We start from the raw sequence: 18,890 nt of genomic DNA, 5'->3' as shown, positions 1-18,890 counted from the left end.
TCCAGAGCCATGGCATGGCGTTATTCAATACACTCATACATGTATAACATCGAATACCAGCAAAATGATTGAGACACCATATGGCTGTGTGACGTATAGACTTACCATCTGACTCATCGGCACTTCCAGCGGACCAACGAACGACGATCGAGAGGCCTGGAAAATCACTTGTAAGTACCAAATATGTGAAGTAAAACTGAAAGGGTGTGTTAGCGATGGGTTACTGTGATGGCACAATACACTGACACATATACAATGTACGGGACGACCGAGTGGTTGGTTAATGACAGGTACGACACTGACGAGGATTATTACTCACGAATCACGAATGGGTTACTTCGACGGTACAAGACACTGATATCAACAACCAATACTCACCTGGCACTTGTACAGACGATGCCACACGGTAGATACAGACAACAGGTACAGACTTCTAAATTTACAGCTAGGTTGCAGACCACGGCGCCGAGTGGGGAACTTCTGGGATGTCCTCACTCGATGGCGTCTCGGGGTCTTCTCTCTATGATGTCTCCACGGTGTCTCCTCTCTTTGGTGTCTAGGCTGGATCTCTTCTCAGCACCAGCTTGTGTACGTGCTGTGCAACGCACACACGTACGTTGCAGGCGTAGGAGCATATATAAAGGCTCCTCCAATCAGGAGTGCTCCTCACCTACACACAGCACACACACGGACTTAGTACATACATTGTACGTAGCAGGCGTAGGAGCATATAAAGGCTCCTCCAATCAGGAGTGCTCCTCGCCTACACACAGCACACACTGACTTAATACATACATGAACATAGCTCAATACATAGACTTATAGTTATACACATATTAATACATATAGGGTACTGCATGTACATGGCCCAATTACTACATTCCTCCCGGTTCCATCAGATTGCGACATATATTGTGCAATCTCAATAGATATAAACAGATATGAAGGAACCTGACAGAAGAATGTAATATATGCCTATATGATTACAACTGATTAAATACATGACACCAATAAAATACCTCAGATACCGTACATAAAAAGTGTGATCTGAGCTGGACATAGAATTATTCAATAACAATTGTTCATTTAGAAAAAGATTGCTGGTCCAGCAAAAATAAATATCTCATTACTGGAGACCAGTATATACTTGCATGGAGGAACAAGAACAAGTAAATGGTAAGTATTCATCTGGCCAGGCGGGCCCAGTCTGGTCTATGTATTGACAAAGAATATCTTCTTATTTCTTGTAAGTCTGAAAGAAGATGTTCAGCCTTGCCAGCAATTTACATAAAAGATTCTTTAAGTTGACTATTACGGTAGTCTGTTCTTTGTACATTTGGCTGGAGCTCTGTTACCAATTAATATAGGCCTGTACAATGTGACCTTTACAAATATGATATATGATTGGTAATACATGTATGTTTGAGCTCTCGAAAACATATAATGTAATGATAATTCAACCAGATCTGTTGCAAATAAATATAACAACCTGGACTTGACATACATACATGTACATAGTATTTTCCCTTGAGAAAAAACTACTACTATTTCAACATCCTGTATGACAATATTTCCAGGTTTATAAAGACTTTGCAAACAAGGTAAAGGATCTATGGTTGAAATATCTATATCTTTATGTAGTATAAAATATATACAAATGTGATAAAAGAGCTATTGCATAAGACTGTCAGCAACTGATTCATGTGCCACCTTTAGAGGTAAAAACTATTAAAAATAAGAGGTGTGCCTTCACCTTCTTGTGTTCATGAAATAAATTATATTGCCTAACAGAAATTCCAATTGCAGGACTTTCAGCAACTGATGAAGGAGATGCTACTCCATTCATGGGGTGGTGGCCAGGGAGGAAGGAGCCATGGACAAGATAAATGGAATTGGCCATTACTTAAACTACAGACATATCTCTGGTTCCACCAGATGAGAGAACTGAGGAATTCAAGGATGGACAGCTTAGGAGGGGTACTTCCCCAAAGCAATTGCTCAAGATATCTCTGCCCATGCTTGGCATCCTCAGTAGAGGCTCGACTGTCCTCTGACATAGTTACAAAGCTTACATTATCTACACAGGCTAAGTTATTCTCTGTAACATCACTTACACATGTGGTATTTACAGTTACATCTTCTACACATGTGGTATTTACAGTTACATCATCTACACTTAAGATATCTACATGTTTTACTGCTAAACGTTCTGGACAGTTTCTCTTAAAGTGTCCAGACTTGTGACATGCAAAACAAACATCACGACAAGACAACTGGGATTCAGTGTCTTCTGTCGAAGGAGAACCTGTATGCCTATTCAGCTCTGGGACAGCAGTTACCGATCCCTGGACTGAGGACTGGAAGGACTTCATCTGTGCCCCTAGAGCAGATTGAATATTATCAACCTTCTCCAGATTGGGCACTCGGTCCTCCAGACTGTCCTTAAGGGAGGACTGCTGAGCATTAGAGGCAAGCCCGGAAACACCCATACGGTTGATTCTGGGATCCTCCTCGACAGACCTTTGTCTTGCATATTTTAGCCGATGCTGAAACCACCGAACTAAGTCAATGGCATGATCAAGATTACGAGGACGTGATTGGATAGCGCATTTCCCGCTTCTTGATCTAATGAACCCTGACAAAACTTTTGCACTATTTGCCTCTCAACAATCTCCTCAGGCAATCCGTCAAAGACGCGTGAAGCGTAGGATAGGACACGATCGGCCCATTCCCCCTTTGTTTCGGTTGTTGCCTGCTGCGCAAAATCGAATTGCAATTGTGCGACAGGAAATTCTTTAGAAGCAAATCTTTGCTCAAGCTTCTTAACAATATCTGTATAGGGAACGTTTATTTTGGAAGAAACAATAACTGATGCAAAATATTTGATTGCGCTTCCCTCAAGACAAAAGCAAAGTTCATTGAGCTGTTGGGCTTGATCCCAACCGCGATCTTCCGAATACAGCTGGAAATTACGTATGAAAGTGTGCCAACACCCTCTACCATCGAAGGTCACGGACTTGGGCAACGAGGACACTCGCGCACCAGGAGTATACCCACGAGAATAAGATCTCAGGGCATCGCAACCTCGATCAAAGGGCGGAAGCCTTGAATCCAAAGCAGATGAATGCCGAGATGATTTCAGTTCTTCTGACAATGATTTCGTTTCAACAGCCATACAGTGCATCATCATTGCCATATAACTATCATCAGCTTTGGAATGATTAGAAGTATGAGAGGAAGATTGTGGATATGAATCATGTTTATTTGTATTCTGAACCCTGCTGTTTGATCTGGGTTCACATTGAGTATAAGGTGAATGCAGATGCAAATTATCAGCCTGAGGCTGTCTACCAGTATTGGGTTCAACATATTTATATTGGCATTTATAAACACATTCATATACAAAATCTGTTAAATCAAGATCAGATAAATAATGTATCCTTGAACAATCAAACCTCTCATAAACGAATTCATCTACAAAATTTCTTGGATAACCAAGCTTGTACAGATTATTTGCCAGTGAATACTCGTATACGTATCCCCTACTAGTATTACGACTGTCTATAATGTCTTCAACTAATCTTTGTTTTACTCTGGCAATGTCACTTTGCATCATTATGAATTCCAAATAAACTCAGAAGTATTATTGATGATCACCCTGGTGATTCAAAGGCATATTCTTAAACATAATTTAAATGATACTTTCATAAATTCAAGTTCAATGATCTACAGGTGTAGCTTAACAGAATATAGCTTGCAGATCAGTGAAATAACTTAACTAGGTTTATTGTCACTAAATACACTTACTGCCAAGGAAAGAGTAAAGTAAGGTAATACTTGTACTGCAAGAACGAGAGTCTGAAACTCTGAATATTAATAATAAATGTACACACTCCTGGAGCAATGGATGTACATGTATTCAGTGAAAGTATATTTACAAATTACAGTGCAGCTTTTCAAGTTTCAGAAACTACACTTATAGAATAGAATATCAAACTTCTACTACTCTGAGTAATCGCAGAAGTGTCAATAAGTTTTACTTAATCTATGTCTATTAACAGAACCTAATAAGGGTTCACCTTATTGAAACCTCAACAATGAGTAGCATTCAATGACAATTGTCTATTTCTGATATGAATGCAATATATGTCAAACACACATTTATCCTACATCCGATTTTCTTTATTTTATTTTTTTTTAGTTTATTTTTTAGAATGTGGATAAGATCCGATAAGTTACCAAGTAAAAAAAAATGAAAGTGAATGGCAACAAGCCTAAAAATGGCTCTACTATTTAGAGATCAACTTGCGTAAAATAACAGCAGTGAATTTTGTATTTCACTGATGAATTCTTGAGCCCGAATAGAAATTTGCAAATATTCAGCGCAAGAATGATGCTCCAAAAGTACAACAGAGCAAACCGTATGAAAAAAAGTATTTTTTTTTTCAAAGAAAATTGATATCAAACATTTGATTCTGATATCAAAGATCAATAGTATCTGTACCTTTCACTTAAAATCAGAGTAAAGAGTTGGTTTAATTAAATTAAGTATCTTAAAGAGCTTATTAAAATTTAATTCAGTACTTCTTGTACGTTCAGTTGAGATCTAATTAAATTTACAAGCAAGAATTATTCCAAAGAAAAATTCCTGATCCAACAATGCTTGTTAAAATTAATCAACTAAGAAAACCTGAATTTCAAACACAGAAAGACATTCCAGGATAACCTCCAAGAAAAATTTCCTACAATTTAAGAACTAAGGGCCCGAAATTAAATTCCAAGTCCTCGTTCAAGCAAGTGTACACCGAGTCAAAAGGCAAAGCAAAACAAAACAATTGCACTTGTTGGCTCCAGGTATATACGGTCAGGAAATTACAAACACCTGAGAGATTAACAAGATTATCTGCAAAGGAAAAATCCCTAAACTATTTATATGAAGATACTAAATTTATTTGGGATCAATTAAATTCTCACGATGGATTTTACTGATATATGAGCTTACAAAAAATCAGATAAGACAAAAGCGTTAAAAAATCTGAAATATACTTTTAATAGGCAAATAAACCAATTCACAGCTCTAACTCAGCTGATAAGCTCAACTTCAAGAGGTTAAATGAATTTAAATAAATTCTTTTAATTTCCAGCAAGAGTCAAATTGATCTCAAAGACAAAAATGCAAAGTGCTACTGCACAGACAGACACTCACGCAGGTACCGTACCGGTATACGGTATAACGTAAAGGTCGTTGGCTGGTGACTACTCGACACCAGACAAGTTGGGGTGATAAATTTAAAGATAGATCTAAAAACATGAAATATCAATATGGGAATATGGAATTTAGCTACACTGCGTAAATATTGTGTCAAGAGACAATTGGCGGCTAAATCCAGCAAATTGTCAGTAAAAACTGACGAAAAGAAAACTCATTCAAAATTTGCCTTCACGAAGACGATAACCGGCTCGTGAACGTTATCCCTGCCTGGAGTTACGGGCCAGACAGAGAGGTGCGTTGCGCTGGGGTTGGTTGAAAACCGCGCGACGTTAGACCTAAGATTAACTAATAAAGAATGATCTAATTACAAAATCAACCTCTACGAGTTCCTACTTAGAACTAATCTTCAAAATAAATCAACGGTCAATCACTATAATAGTATAAAATCAGAGTTTAGCAAATTCTAACTCTGATCGGCTGTGACTGTGTTCACGACTCTATCTCGATCGAGTGAACAATGTAGCAGTCACGTGATTGGCTCGGCAGTGATGACTCAAGCCAAGCGAGGCGATCGAGGGTAGATTTTTGGTCAAAAACAATCTCGAAAGATATTTCAATGATATTTGTTAATTAAGACAAATCTTTATTATCATCTAACTTTTGACCTGCTGATTTCTTGATCTCCAAGCAATATGGAAATCAAAATCAGCACATAGATCTATAAATAGCGATGATTCAATTTAGCTAGAATCAAATGACATAAAAACATGCAACATGAAGAACATAGAGAATAATATATCTAAATTATCAAGAAATTAATAGCCTACCAGTTTCTCTGCAAAACTACACAATTTCAAAAATTATGGAGCCTACACACAACCAGCCCAAACTACTAATTATTCGACATGTAAGATATTATTATTCTGACTTCTCTTTCCAAGTCCCAACGGGTCTGAAACTAGTAATAATGACAGAAGTCTATTCACATAAATATTTCAGACTTCTCTTTTTCCAGTCCCAACGGGTCTGACACTGGAATTATTATACAGAAGTCTATTAATTCACACAAATAATTCAGACGTCTATTTTTTCCAGTCCCAACGGATCTGACACTGGAATTACTTATAGAAGTCTATATATTCACACACAATTCTACGAGTGGGTGAACAATTATTTTTAGCAACAATGAATAACAATAACTTTTAGATTGAATTTCAGACAATGACAATCACAGTTATTAAGAGAAACAATCACAATATCAGATGTGATGAATGAAATGCCTTAGAGAAAATTCACAAGATGTGTATTAATTAAAATAATATTCAAGAGTATATTTTTCAAGTTACAGGTAAGATCCGAAGCTCAGAACCCACCTATTTTTCTAGTAACAGGTAAGCTCAGAAGTTCAGAAAAACCCCACCTATAACTACCGACACAAATGTAATTTCGAGTTGGGCAAAAGTTTGAAGTAAATTCAGATTATTACCAAACTCAGCAACCAGGAGTATTAAAACTTCTAACACTCTTTCCGCCACTCAATGTGCACAGAACTGGTTGTAAAAACACTTGCTGAATGTCGATAGAAAATATATACTGGAAAATGTGTAAAAATATATGAACAGCAACTCTACGCCCTCAAAATATTGGTACACTGCCTGATATACAAGACTATGAAATTCTAGGAAACTAATACCATCTGGAATAATTACTGAGGATCGAGGGAAAATTATAAGTTCAAATTAACTTTTCCAATCCAATAAATCCACCAAATACTCACACCCGACTTTTTTTTTTTGAAAGTGGTGTGGTGTGAATGTTCCGAATTCGGAAGAAACGTTAAAGACAATGGCGGACTAAAGATATTAAACCCAGAGGCAGACTTCAAAGAATTCACAAACAAAAGCAACGAGATAGTGAGCTACGCAAAAACATGCAAGGAACGAAATTCTTGACCGCGAGCCAAACAATAGAAGAGACTCGCGAAGAATGCGATCAGAAATGCAAGTAAACCAAACAATGAATTGAAGGGCGTGTGCACCTCAGATGGTGTACTGTGCACAGAGAATACCACGTGCGTTGCAATGAAAATGCAACGAATCCACGCAATCCCGGCACACAAATTAAAAATTCTCGAAAACTTCTCACTCACTCTCCGTTCGTTATTCACTTCAAAATCCCTCACAAATCAAATTCGTGAGCAGATATGAAATACGAACGTGTATGAAATGATGAAAATAAAAATGACAGGCGCACAGGACGATCCGAAATCTCGCAATCGCCAATGAAGTAAAACTGGTAAGATGAGATGTCGGGTGTGTTACTGTGATATGGCACAGTACAGACAGATATGAATGAGTGGTTAATGACTGGTACGACACTGACGAGGATTATTACTCACGAATCACGAATGGGTTACTTCGACGGTACAAGACAGAGACAACAACTAATACTTACCTGACACTTGCACTGACGATGCCACACGGTAGATAACAGACAACAGGTTCAATTCTCAGACTTCTAATATTAACAGACCACGGCGCCGAGTGGGGAGCTTCTGGGATGTCCTCACTCATTGACGTCTCGGGGTCTTCTCTCTTCTGTCCACGGTGTCTACTCTGGAACTCCTCTCTCTTTGGTGTCTAGGCTGGATCTCTTCTCAGCACCAGCTTGTGTACGTGCTGTGCAACGCACACACGTACGTAGCAGGCGTAGGAGCATATAAAGGCTCCTCCAATCAGGAGTGCTCCTCGCCTACACACAGCACACACACGGACTTAATACATACATTGTACGTAGCAGGCGTAGGAGCATATAAAGGCTCCTCCAATCAGGAGTGCTCCTCGCCTACACACAGCACACACGGACTTAATACATACATGAACATAGATCAATACATAGACTTATAGTTATACACATATTAATACATATAGGGTACTGCATGTACATGGCCCAATTACTACATATGCTTGATTTTGTCGAAATTTTGAGTTTTATGAATAATTATATTACTTGCACACTGATGCATCATGATTCATGGTGAAGATGAAATTCTAAGCTTTAATTTAACACCAAAATTACGTGGAAAGAACTTAGCAGATGAAAGCGATTCAGCTTGATGCACAGGTCTGTTGCAGGCAAAATTGTCGAGATTTAGCGCCTTCGCGCTCTTGAATTTCGCGGGGGGGATTTGGCGTCTGCTTCATCTGCTCTGCACAGTCCTGCGTATCGCTTTCAGTGTGCACATTTGCACTCACTTATTCGTAGGTAATATTTTTTTTCTCTTCTGGAGCTGTTAATATCATGGACAATTTAATATTTTATTAATTTTAAAAATATGTTATATTACAATGAACCTGATGCAAAACAAAGCACAAAACATCATTTCCTGTTCATTATGAATCATGATGGATTTACATCTTATTCTCAGACTTTACTTGTTTTCACTTCATTTTATTTTCATTTAGTATATCAGAATATGGTATGATTTTTTATTTTGTTTTCCTTTTATGAATATTTGATCTTCTATAGTCTTGGGGAAATCAATTATTTTACACACTCAGTATCTCTATTTGTAAATTACTAAATTGTAAAATGCTACATTTTTTCAGAAATAAATTGGTGAAGCGGTGGGGGGGGGGGGGGGGATGCTACGTTCTATTTTATAATTTTTTTTCCTTGAAATCTCTATGAAAATCATATGTATTTTTATTTCAAAGCCCTTTTTATTTATTGAAAATCTTTTTGACTATGATTTGATTTATTTTTTTAATTATTTTTGTTTCCTTCAGGTTTCATTATCTATTCCTGAAAATGCTAAATCGAGTCTATTATCAACTCATCATCCGTATGTCTGGCGACTGGCGAGAAATTTCCAGGCCGATTGTGAACATCAGTCCAGGCCAAGGATAAAGCCATGAACGACCAAATCTGGCTAATGCCAGATGACAAGATCTCTACGCAGGATTACAGCTAGCATATGACTAGCTTGAGAAATTTAAATATTCAAGAAAGAAACAAGATTCTTATCTATTAATTTTTTTTATTATTTAAATTTCTGTTTTGTTTTTGTTTGAATTTTTCGTTCTATTTTTTGTGTTTTGTTCTCGTAAAATTCTTGTAAAAAATGATTTCTGTTTCATGGACTCCTAACAATTTCAGCACCATTTATTGCACATATTTTTTTTCTGCACTGCACTGGGAAAGGGAAGGGTAATTTTTCTTCCAGTACTTTATCATGAGGTCTCATGACTTTTATCTTAATGGCACTTATGTTCTCAGGAATTTTTCTTCATGTATGAACTTAACTGTGGTCTTAAATCTGAATTATGGAATTGTAATAACTATTATTCAATTGCTTAAACATGTTAAAGGGTTTTTCAGCAAGGTTGCATCATTATTTTGCCTTCCAGATATTATATTGTTTGGCTTTAATATTTAAGATCATGGCCAAAATGTCAGAAGAGGTGCATCTGCTCCAGCTACCAGCTGATAGGATTACTAATGAAGTTATCATTGACCTACTGCCAAAACCCACGAGAGGAGAGGAATTACATGGTCAAAATTTTATGAAATAGTTCAAAACAAATATGATGCTGAATGTACTTTAAAGGCCCTTCAGACCAAGATAACAAGAATCTATGGAAGGTACTTGAAACTAAACAAAACAAAACAAACTAAGGACCAAAATGATGTGAAGGTCAACTATCTGCAAGAACCTTTCAAGCCCCCAGGAAAAGTTGTTCGACCTCCAAAGCATGCTAAAGTAGACCAAGATCAAGATGCTGCTAGTCCTAAAAAGAGAAAAGTCTATTCCAATGATCAAGTAGAAAATTTGGGAAAAGAACTTGAGAGATTCAAGGACATGGTGCAAAAAACAGAGAGGGAAGTAATGACTTGCAAAAAGAAAGTGAAGCACCTTGAGAAGGAACTGAAAAAGAATAAAGAAAAGGTTCAGTCTTTCACATCTATATTTGGCAGTGTAAGAGGTGGAAGAAAGCGGATTACCGAAACAATAAAGCGACTTAAACAATCTAAAAGGGAATGGAGGGTAAACTACCAGATGACAAAGAGTGAAGAAAAACGGAAGACAATTGAAATTACGAGACTTCGAGCACAATTGAAAGAAGAAAAGAGAAGACGTCAAAGAATTCAAAAGAAATACACAGAGCAAGAAAAAATCAAGGTCGCCCAGAAGCAACAGGAGATTGAACAACTCAAAGAAACTGTTGAAAATCTTCAATATGAAAAAGACAAGTCCCATCATCCTCAACAAATCCAAACCAAGATTGGCCAGTCCTACACCCCTCAGATCAGAGAAGCATCCTACTATTTACAGGTTGGGTTTGAATAAAATTGATTTATAAAAAATAAAGTGATAGGAATTAAGTCATATAATGTTCATAATAGTAATTTGGAGGTTCCCCTTTTGACATTTTTAATATGTAAAATGGGTAATTGATCAGATACATGATTATTTCCTGAGATACATTACTGGAAACTGATCACAAAGACCCTATTTCATAGAATATTGTATTATGGTAACTTTGCCATTCCGGGGTAACTTGTCTGGAGCATTGGCGGCAGAAGCCCCAAATTTTAGGAGGGGACAACCAAAACAATTTTGACAAGCAAAAAAAAAAAGGCTCTCAACCCAAACATTTTAGGGGGGACGTAGGAAAATAAATTGACAAGCAAAAAAAAAAAAGGTCATCAAATTTAGGGGGGGACACGTCCCCCCCGCTTCCGCCGCCTATGGTCTGGAGTCTTTGATTTTGATTGGTTGGTGATTAGCATTACTATGGGATAGCCAAATTACCATAATATTCAGGGGCGGATCCAGCCTTCGCCAATAGGGGGGGCCCGAAATTTTTTTCAGCCATATTTTCCCCGATCGGCCGCTCGAATATGATTTTTGCCGGGATTTTTTGTTTCTTTGAAGGGGTAGTCCTAATGGTCACTTTTTGGCTTTATTTTTATGAAACATAAATGTATAATACCATAGCCTGTATTTATATAATGCGAGCGCAAAGCGCTAGGTATTTTTTTTTGGAAATCTTATGTACTTTTTCCTAAAATTTTGGACATTCTTGGAAATGTTTGTTTTCCTGAAAAAAAAAGTGTATGCAAGTTAATAATTACTACGAACGTAAAGAATGAGCAGAAATGAAGTGATAGAAAAGGTACTGTTAAATACTTGCTTGCAATTAGCCATGAAGACGTTACACATTTTTAAAAATCAAATAATGCGAGCGCGAAGCGCGAGCCGAAATTTTTTGGCATTTTTACATAAGGAATGAAAATTCTTAGCACTTTTTGTAACTTAACAGAATAGGTATATAATTAAACATGCGAGCACGAAGCGTGAGCAAAATATTTCGAGATTTAGACCTACTGAACAAGACACTCTATTCAATTAGTTTTGTAAATCATGAAAAGGATGAGTAAGTGGGGATCTTCCTTACATTAATAATGCGAGCGCAGAGCGCGAGCAGAAAATTTTTGTATACGTTTTGAACTGCTCGAAATTGTACCTGTTATGGACTGCTTGCATTTAGCAATGAAGACGTTACATATTTCAACATTCAAGTATTGCGAGCGCGAAGCGCGAGCTGAAATTTTTGACCTTTTTTACCTGAATAATGGAAATGCTAAGCACTTATTGTAATCTTGGAAGGACTCTCAGTATATAAACTAAACTTTATTGATGCGAGCGCGAAGCGCGAGCGGAAAAATTCTGGACACTCTATTAATGTTTTGTAAATTATGAAAAGGATAAGTTATTTATCTAATGCGAGCGCAAAGCGCGAGCAGACACTTTTTGATATTGTGATCTGAAACTGGATAATGATTTGAATAGAGAACAATCTGCGTATCTGAATTAACGTGTGTTTTAGATTTCGACCTAGAATTTGGGTATTCTAAGTACCCTATTTATCATGAAAATCAATAAAGCGAGCGCAAAGCGCGAGCTAAAAATATATGATATTCCGATCTAACAAAGGGTCAATTTGAGCTCTGTATTGCAAACACTTTGTTGGGAAATGGTGAATTGTGATGGATCACAGTTTACAAGAGCTGATGTATTTTATTATTATTACTTTGAGTTTTTACATAGGACCGGGACATTCTACAAGGGCGTTATGTCATCATATGAAAATGATGACTATCTTCCTATTTTTCTTCCTAAGCATGAGAGCGCGAAATCTGTTAATATTATGGCCTGAAAACTGGACATTTAAAGCACTTTTGTAATTATGCATAAGATGCATGATATCTATCAATGCGAGCGGAAATCGCGAGCCGAAATTTTTGATAAACTGTCATCAAAGTAGTTTGATTTAGAATTAATATTGGGATACATACAGTAACTCACTAATCAAAATGCGAGCGTGCAGCGCTAGCTGATACGTTTTGACAATCTGACCTGGATAGGGATATTTTGAGAACTTTATGGAATACAGGAAAATAATAGGTACCTGACAAATCAAATTTTGCGAGCGCGCAGCGCAAGCAGAAAATGATAATATTCAGACCATAACACAGACATTTTTACAGAGCACTTTTTAAAAATCAATTTGTAAATCAAACAAAATAATTAAAGTTCAATTTCCCAGCTGAAATATGTTTTGTATATTGACTTCAAAGTTTGATATTTCAAGCTCCATATTGAGCAAGATATGCAAATCCCCAAAAGACAATAAGAGCGCGAAGCGCGAGCGAAAATTTCATATCCTAACAAATAGATTTTTCAAAAAATTATTTTCAAAGTCTTCCCCTCATGTTATTTTATTCAATCATGTTCCTCCTCTTATGTTTGCCTTTCTTCTTTTCTCCTCTCTTTTCCCTTCCTTTTCTTTTTTCCTTTCTTTTTCCCTTTTTTTCTTTTTTTTGCTCCGCCAATAGGGGGGGCCCGGGCCCCTCGGGCCCCCCCCTGGATCCGCCTCATGATATTAGCTTGTATTTGTATGCACAGTTGCCCTGGTCTATGATAAAAAAAAATTACCTACTTCAGTTGTTATAAAAATGTAGTGATTATTGCTTTTATATTTTGCATTAATAGCAAGGATGTTAAAAGGGATTGAAGTTCACTCAAATGCAAACTCAATTTGAGTTCACTCAAATTCAAGAATAAGATCTTTGAAACCTTGATAACAATTGGGCAAAAAAAGTTATGAGCATGTGTATGCTGATAACGGCATAGTTTATTATTTATCCAAAACTTCCTGTCTTCTACAGTTCAACTGGTTTCAAGGATTTCATTCCTAATTATTGTTCACAATGAAGTTATTTTAGAGCATGTTTTATTTCTTCCTATATTTAAACCATTTGAGATAATTTTAATTTTGACTCAGTAATCTATAAGCATGTACTCAATTTCTTAAGTTTAATACTGTTTTAATAACTAAAAGTCTCATTACAATTGTTCTGGCAAAAAAGGCAAATCCCAAATATGCTAACCCCAAATCTAACACTACACATTGATTTTGCTAACATAGTTTTAAACAAACTTCTGTGAAACCCTAACCGTAACTAACTGTCCTTGGATCATTTGCCAAAAGAGCAAATGTCACATCATTCTGATAAAGGTTGCATGCAAAATTATTACTGTATCCCCACTTTTATAAATAAAATTACAGAACCTAGGAGTCGCAGAAGGCAAGGTAAGCGAAGCGATTAGAGTTGTTGCGGAAACTCTATGTGATGTGACCATGGATGAGCTACCGTCTCGACAAACTCAAGGACGATTTGCTTCTGAAATGAAGGCAATTTGTCGGGACCAGATCGAGGAACATTTTGTGTCGGAAAGAAATACAACATTAAAGTACGATGGGACGACAAAATCACGAGTTGGTCACCTTGTAGAATGTGAACTAGCTTCTAAAGAGAAAACATACTTGGTAGGATTACGCCAGCAAGCTGGAGGAACAAGCGACGAATATATAAGTGCTATCAGAGAATCTATATCGGATGTGAATCCATCCCTGCTCGACGGCATAGCAAATACTATGACCGATCGAGCGAGTGTGAATACTGCAATAGACAGAAAACTCTCTGACCTGAAAGGGGAATGTCATATCAACAGCTTCAGATGTGGGATGCACCCTCTGGACACCCTTGGTAAGGCATGTGATAATGCATTAAAGGAGAGTGAAAGCCAAGATAAATATCATAGACTTTTCAAGAAGAGAGGGGAGAGTAATACCGCATGCCTCATCAGAAAGGTATCGGATTTATTCCATAATGAGGCAACCGGATGTGGTATTGCTCTTACATCATTTCTGAAGACTACTGGTTGTCCAGTGACAACATTCCCAAGATGGGTAGGAAATCGGTTTAACATTTTATTTAAATCTGCCAAGTGCTTAGTTGCAATGATGCCATTTATTTTGAATTACTTTCAGAAAATTCAGAAGCCCACAAATGATTTACAATCAGCTTTGTACCAGTATCTTCAAGATCCCCACCTACAGGCTTGTATTTGTTGTTTAGCTCTTATTTCACTCAAGATTACGGAGCCATGGATGAAGATGCTAGGTACAGCAGAAAACATTCTTGGAATTAACACTGCATACCAGGAAGCAGTCGATTGCATGTCGAGTTGGGAGATGGATCCTCAACTAATGCTCTCTACCAATAGATGTGCCTTTGGAGAATGTGTAGCTATACCATTCATTGATGACATGAATGATGCTCGAAAAGCTCCTCTATGTCCTATCTTGGAGAAAATGATGCACGAATGTGTCATTGTGTGCAAGAGACAACTAGAAGACCAATTGCAAGGGGGAGTGTTTTGGGAACCAGGACAGGATCTCTGTGAAGCTGCTGCTTCATGTTCGTCTACAAACATATCTGGTGAACGTCAGTTTGCCAAGGCAGACTCTCTCTTACATAGAGCACCAAACATTTCAGTAGGAAAGATGGAAGCCAAGGTAATGTTTTCCTCCAATGACACAAGGGATTGGTTGGAATGTAAATCTGCGGAAGAGAAAAAGAAAACAATTACTTCAGCAATGAAGAAAGGGAAGGAGGTACGTAAACATGATATAATTCTCTCATCACATGTATCAAAAGCAATAAAAGAGAAAAATGAAGCAAACAGACTTTCACTGACAGAAAAGGAGAAGAAACACAGAGAGAAAATTGAAGAAGTGATAGAACATGTATTGGAGGAAGGTGTAATGGAAGGCACCTCATCAATTGACGAAGTTCTCTCCAAGAAGACATCAAAGACAAGCAAGAAAAATTTTCTTACAAATCAAATTAAATTTCAGCAATTGATTAATCCATCCCCAAACAAGCAATACCTATCGAAATGTAATGTTGAAGAACTACATGAGATCCTAGAAAATGAGTGTGCCAGGAATCAAGGTGATGAAAAAATGAAAAATATCCTGATGTTGATCAAACACCCCACCTCCCTCGTGAGAAAGAATTTCACCCAAAAATGGGAAGACAACAAAGGGGTGGAAGTGTGGTGGAATGGTGTCGTTCAAAACTATAATGGCAAGGAATATGAAATAGAGTTCAACGAATTAGAGGAGTTCTTCTATATGACCCAATCCGAAATTATTTGTGACATAATTTCTAATGACCTTAATATCCTATGACACTGTGGATTGACGCCTAACCAAAGGACACAAGGCCACATTTGAACAATTGACCCTCTGATAGCAAGGTGAGAATCCGAACCAATATATGCTTCCACAACTGCCTACATCATGGTTATAACAGGAGTGATCAAACCCAAAACAAGTGGTCCAGTATCAAAACCTTTTTCCCCTGAGCATTATTCCTACACATCCAAGTCAAGGTAAGACAATTTTCTATTTGTTCTATTAAGTATGGCAAAATCATAAATGCAGGCCTAATATAATTATTATTGTAGGAAAGATATTTCTAAAGTAATATTACCATAAATAATTATCACTCACTTGTTTTCTGAGGCCCATCTGGATCAGCGAACAATACGGCTTGCCTGGAACTAAAAAAAATCCTCCAACATAAAACTGATTCAAGGCAACAAAAAAGAAAAGAAAATTGGGGTTAGATTTGAATAAATTTAAAATGAAAGAGCTAGAATAAAGAAAAAATAAAGAAAAAAAAACTCCCTAAGAAGGGAACACAAACCTAAACCATTAGTGGACCCACGACTTTCATGAAAAATTGGGAGGCACTAAGCTTGACCCCCTCCCCCCCCAAAAAAAAAAAAAAAAAATGGCAAGAAAAAAATTACAAAAAACCCCAGCTATGTTTAACCAATTATGATTGCCCTACCCCCCCCCATCAAAAAAAGAAAAATACTCATTAAAGATTGTTTAAGGGCACATCCTATATATCCCCCCCCCCTTACCTCCCTAATCCGCCTCTGAACAACTAAAAATAGAATTTGTCAATTTTTCAAGCAAACACACATTTGAAGAGAAACAGCTGTGTTTACCTCATTATGCATGGGAAAAAACAATATTTATTCATGAATATGCATATGTAATGTGCGCGACGCGTCTACGCTGTCCCAATGAGGATTGCAGGCCTAGCGCTCCATCGCGCCGTAACCATGCCATGGCTCCACGCATACGCTACCCGCTCGGACCCGCCCAGCGTTGGTAAGGTGGGTCACGTGCGCGCTGGCTGGATGCGACTCTCTTCGAGCCGACGAAAGGCAATAGACGCAGCATTTTTAGTAAAAAATCTGATTTCCATGTTTTTCCGAGTTTTTCAACAAACCAAGTAAGGAAATGTTTTATTGAATATCTAATCTTTCTTTTGAGGTAAGTTTTATGAAATTTCATTGGAGTTGAAAATTTCCGTGAGCGTGCCTACCCTAGACGAGTCAAACTTGCCACATTTTCTATTGGGTAATTCCATAAAATATTAAAACTTTTTTGTACGTCCGACCTCCATTTTTCTGAAGTTTTACTTCACTTCTTTATTTGACCAAATCATGGTCATTTGAGGGCATTACACTTTTTACAAATTGTCAAAAGAACTAGAAATCAGAGACAAAAAATTTAATGAAGGTCCCACATATTGGGGATCAGATGTACATATTTTATGGAATTGCCCTGCCCCTATTGTGAACAGTGATTTCAATGGATTTGATATTTGTGTATTTTGGGGCACAGGGTTAGGTTTTACAATGGTCAACTTGCCCTAAGTTTTTTGGCAAGGTAGAGTTGTCGCAAGTGCCAAGTTGACCTGGATGCTTTGAGACATCCTCTGAGCTATGGCTCTAATTGCTTGCTTACAAGCATTTTATTCCTTGGGTTTTCTTTTTAATCAGTTAAAAATCACCATCACTACCAAACTTGATATGATCATATTTTTTTTTGTATGTGCAGGGTTAAACTGGTGAGTGATAGGACAAGAAGATGGGACGAATTCCAAAGAAACCCCATGAGGTTCTGTTGGACGGGCTGCAGACTGATCTCAAAGGATTGCTTATGAGGTTCATAGCTACGGAGAGTGTTCGCTATGAGGAGTTTGCCAAAATTTGGAGAACTCTCAATTTCCCTGTCATCTTTTAGTAAGTGCATTGAACTTGAGGGGAAGATAATCAATCTTGACATACATGTAGCAGCTCTCACAAGGTCAAAATCAATCTTATTTTGCTCCCCAAATTGGGAACAAATTGATTTTCTATTAATTTTCCATATTTTGAAAAATACATGGATATAATATGAACAAAATTAATAAGAGAAATTAGACAAAAAAATTGACAAGTTTCATATCTTATTTAAACAGTGACTTTGTGTTGCCGATTTTGATTGTGTAAAGATTAGCTCACGTTAATGACTTTTATTCAGGAAGGGCACCACATTATATTTTGCAATAGGCCTACATTTTCTCTCTCTAATTATGTTCAATTTATAATTGCTAGTTTTAGGAAAGAGATAAACTGCAAAAGTGTCTACTAAAGAAGACACTCTTCCTCTACCCCCCCCCCAAAAAAAGGTAAAAAAATAAAAATGAGAGGGGGGAGAAAGATGGTATAAAAAAAGTGCCATGAAATTATTCAAAATAATCACTTTAATTTTTGATTACATTGTACTATTATAATCTATACATAACATAGGAAGTGATGTACCCCTAAATAAAATGGCATACAGTAATTTTTGTTTATGAAACAAGATGGTTTCAAGAAACAGTTTCTCATGTTAGTGTTTCTTTTTCACAAACTTTCATTGATCTGTTTCTTTCATTTTTCTATTTTATTTGATTTACTTGTTTCTAGGTTCAAGGGTTTATTGAACTCTTGCTGGTAAAAAAAACCCTGGATATTAAACCAAATTCCTCAAGTATGGTACTGAAGTATTTTCTTAGAAATAATTATGCATCTATTAACATAATTCACAACTTGTCATTCCTGACATCTTTTTAGAAAGCCAAACATTGTGAAATTATACACTACTGAAAACCAATATGCTGAAAATCACCATCACAGGTACACACGAAAATCTTGTGAAGTCTGATAAAAGGGTGTGTCTAGCGACTGGGTGCTATGCTGAAGCATGCAGCAAAAAAGTTATTTGAGATCTGGACGTGAAAGCATATAATGAATTATTTCCTCATCTGTTTTTCTTTTGTTTGTCTTTACAGTGGTATCAAGAATGATGAACAGCTGAGAACGGTAAGTCAAATGGGATTTTATGAATTTATACATCTTTTGATATTGTGGGTG

The 18,890-nt window shown here is 37.0% G+C and overlaps 1 protein-coding gene across 2 annotated transcripts in view; it reads left to right on the top strand.

Moving 5' to 3' along the window:
* The window catches only part of LOC121425905 (snRNA-activating protein complex subunit 1-like), a 43,865-nt gene that overhangs the window by 645 nt on the left and 24,330 nt on the right, over positions 1–18,890 (top strand). For both annotated transcript variants that reach the window (XM_041622012.1, XM_041622011.1), the window contains exons 2-3: positions 17,551–17,735; positions 18,809–18,839. In XM_041622012.1, the coding sequence (XP_041477946.1) occupies positions 17,581–17,735; positions 18,809–18,839 (186 nt within the window). In that variant the 5' untranslated portion in view covers positions 17,551–17,580. The remainder of the gene's footprint in view (positions 1–17,550; positions 17,736–18,808; positions 18,840–18,890) is intronic.

This window comes from Lytechinus variegatus, chromosome 13 (assembly GCF_018143015.1).
Source record: "Lytechinus variegatus isolate NC3 chromosome 13, Lvar_3.0, whole genome shotgun sequence".
Lineage (NCBI taxonomy): Eukaryota > Metazoa > Echinodermata > Echinoidea > Temnopleuroida > Toxopneustidae > Lytechinus > Lytechinus variegatus.
This window is presented reverse-complemented; position numbering and strand designations above follow the sequence as displayed.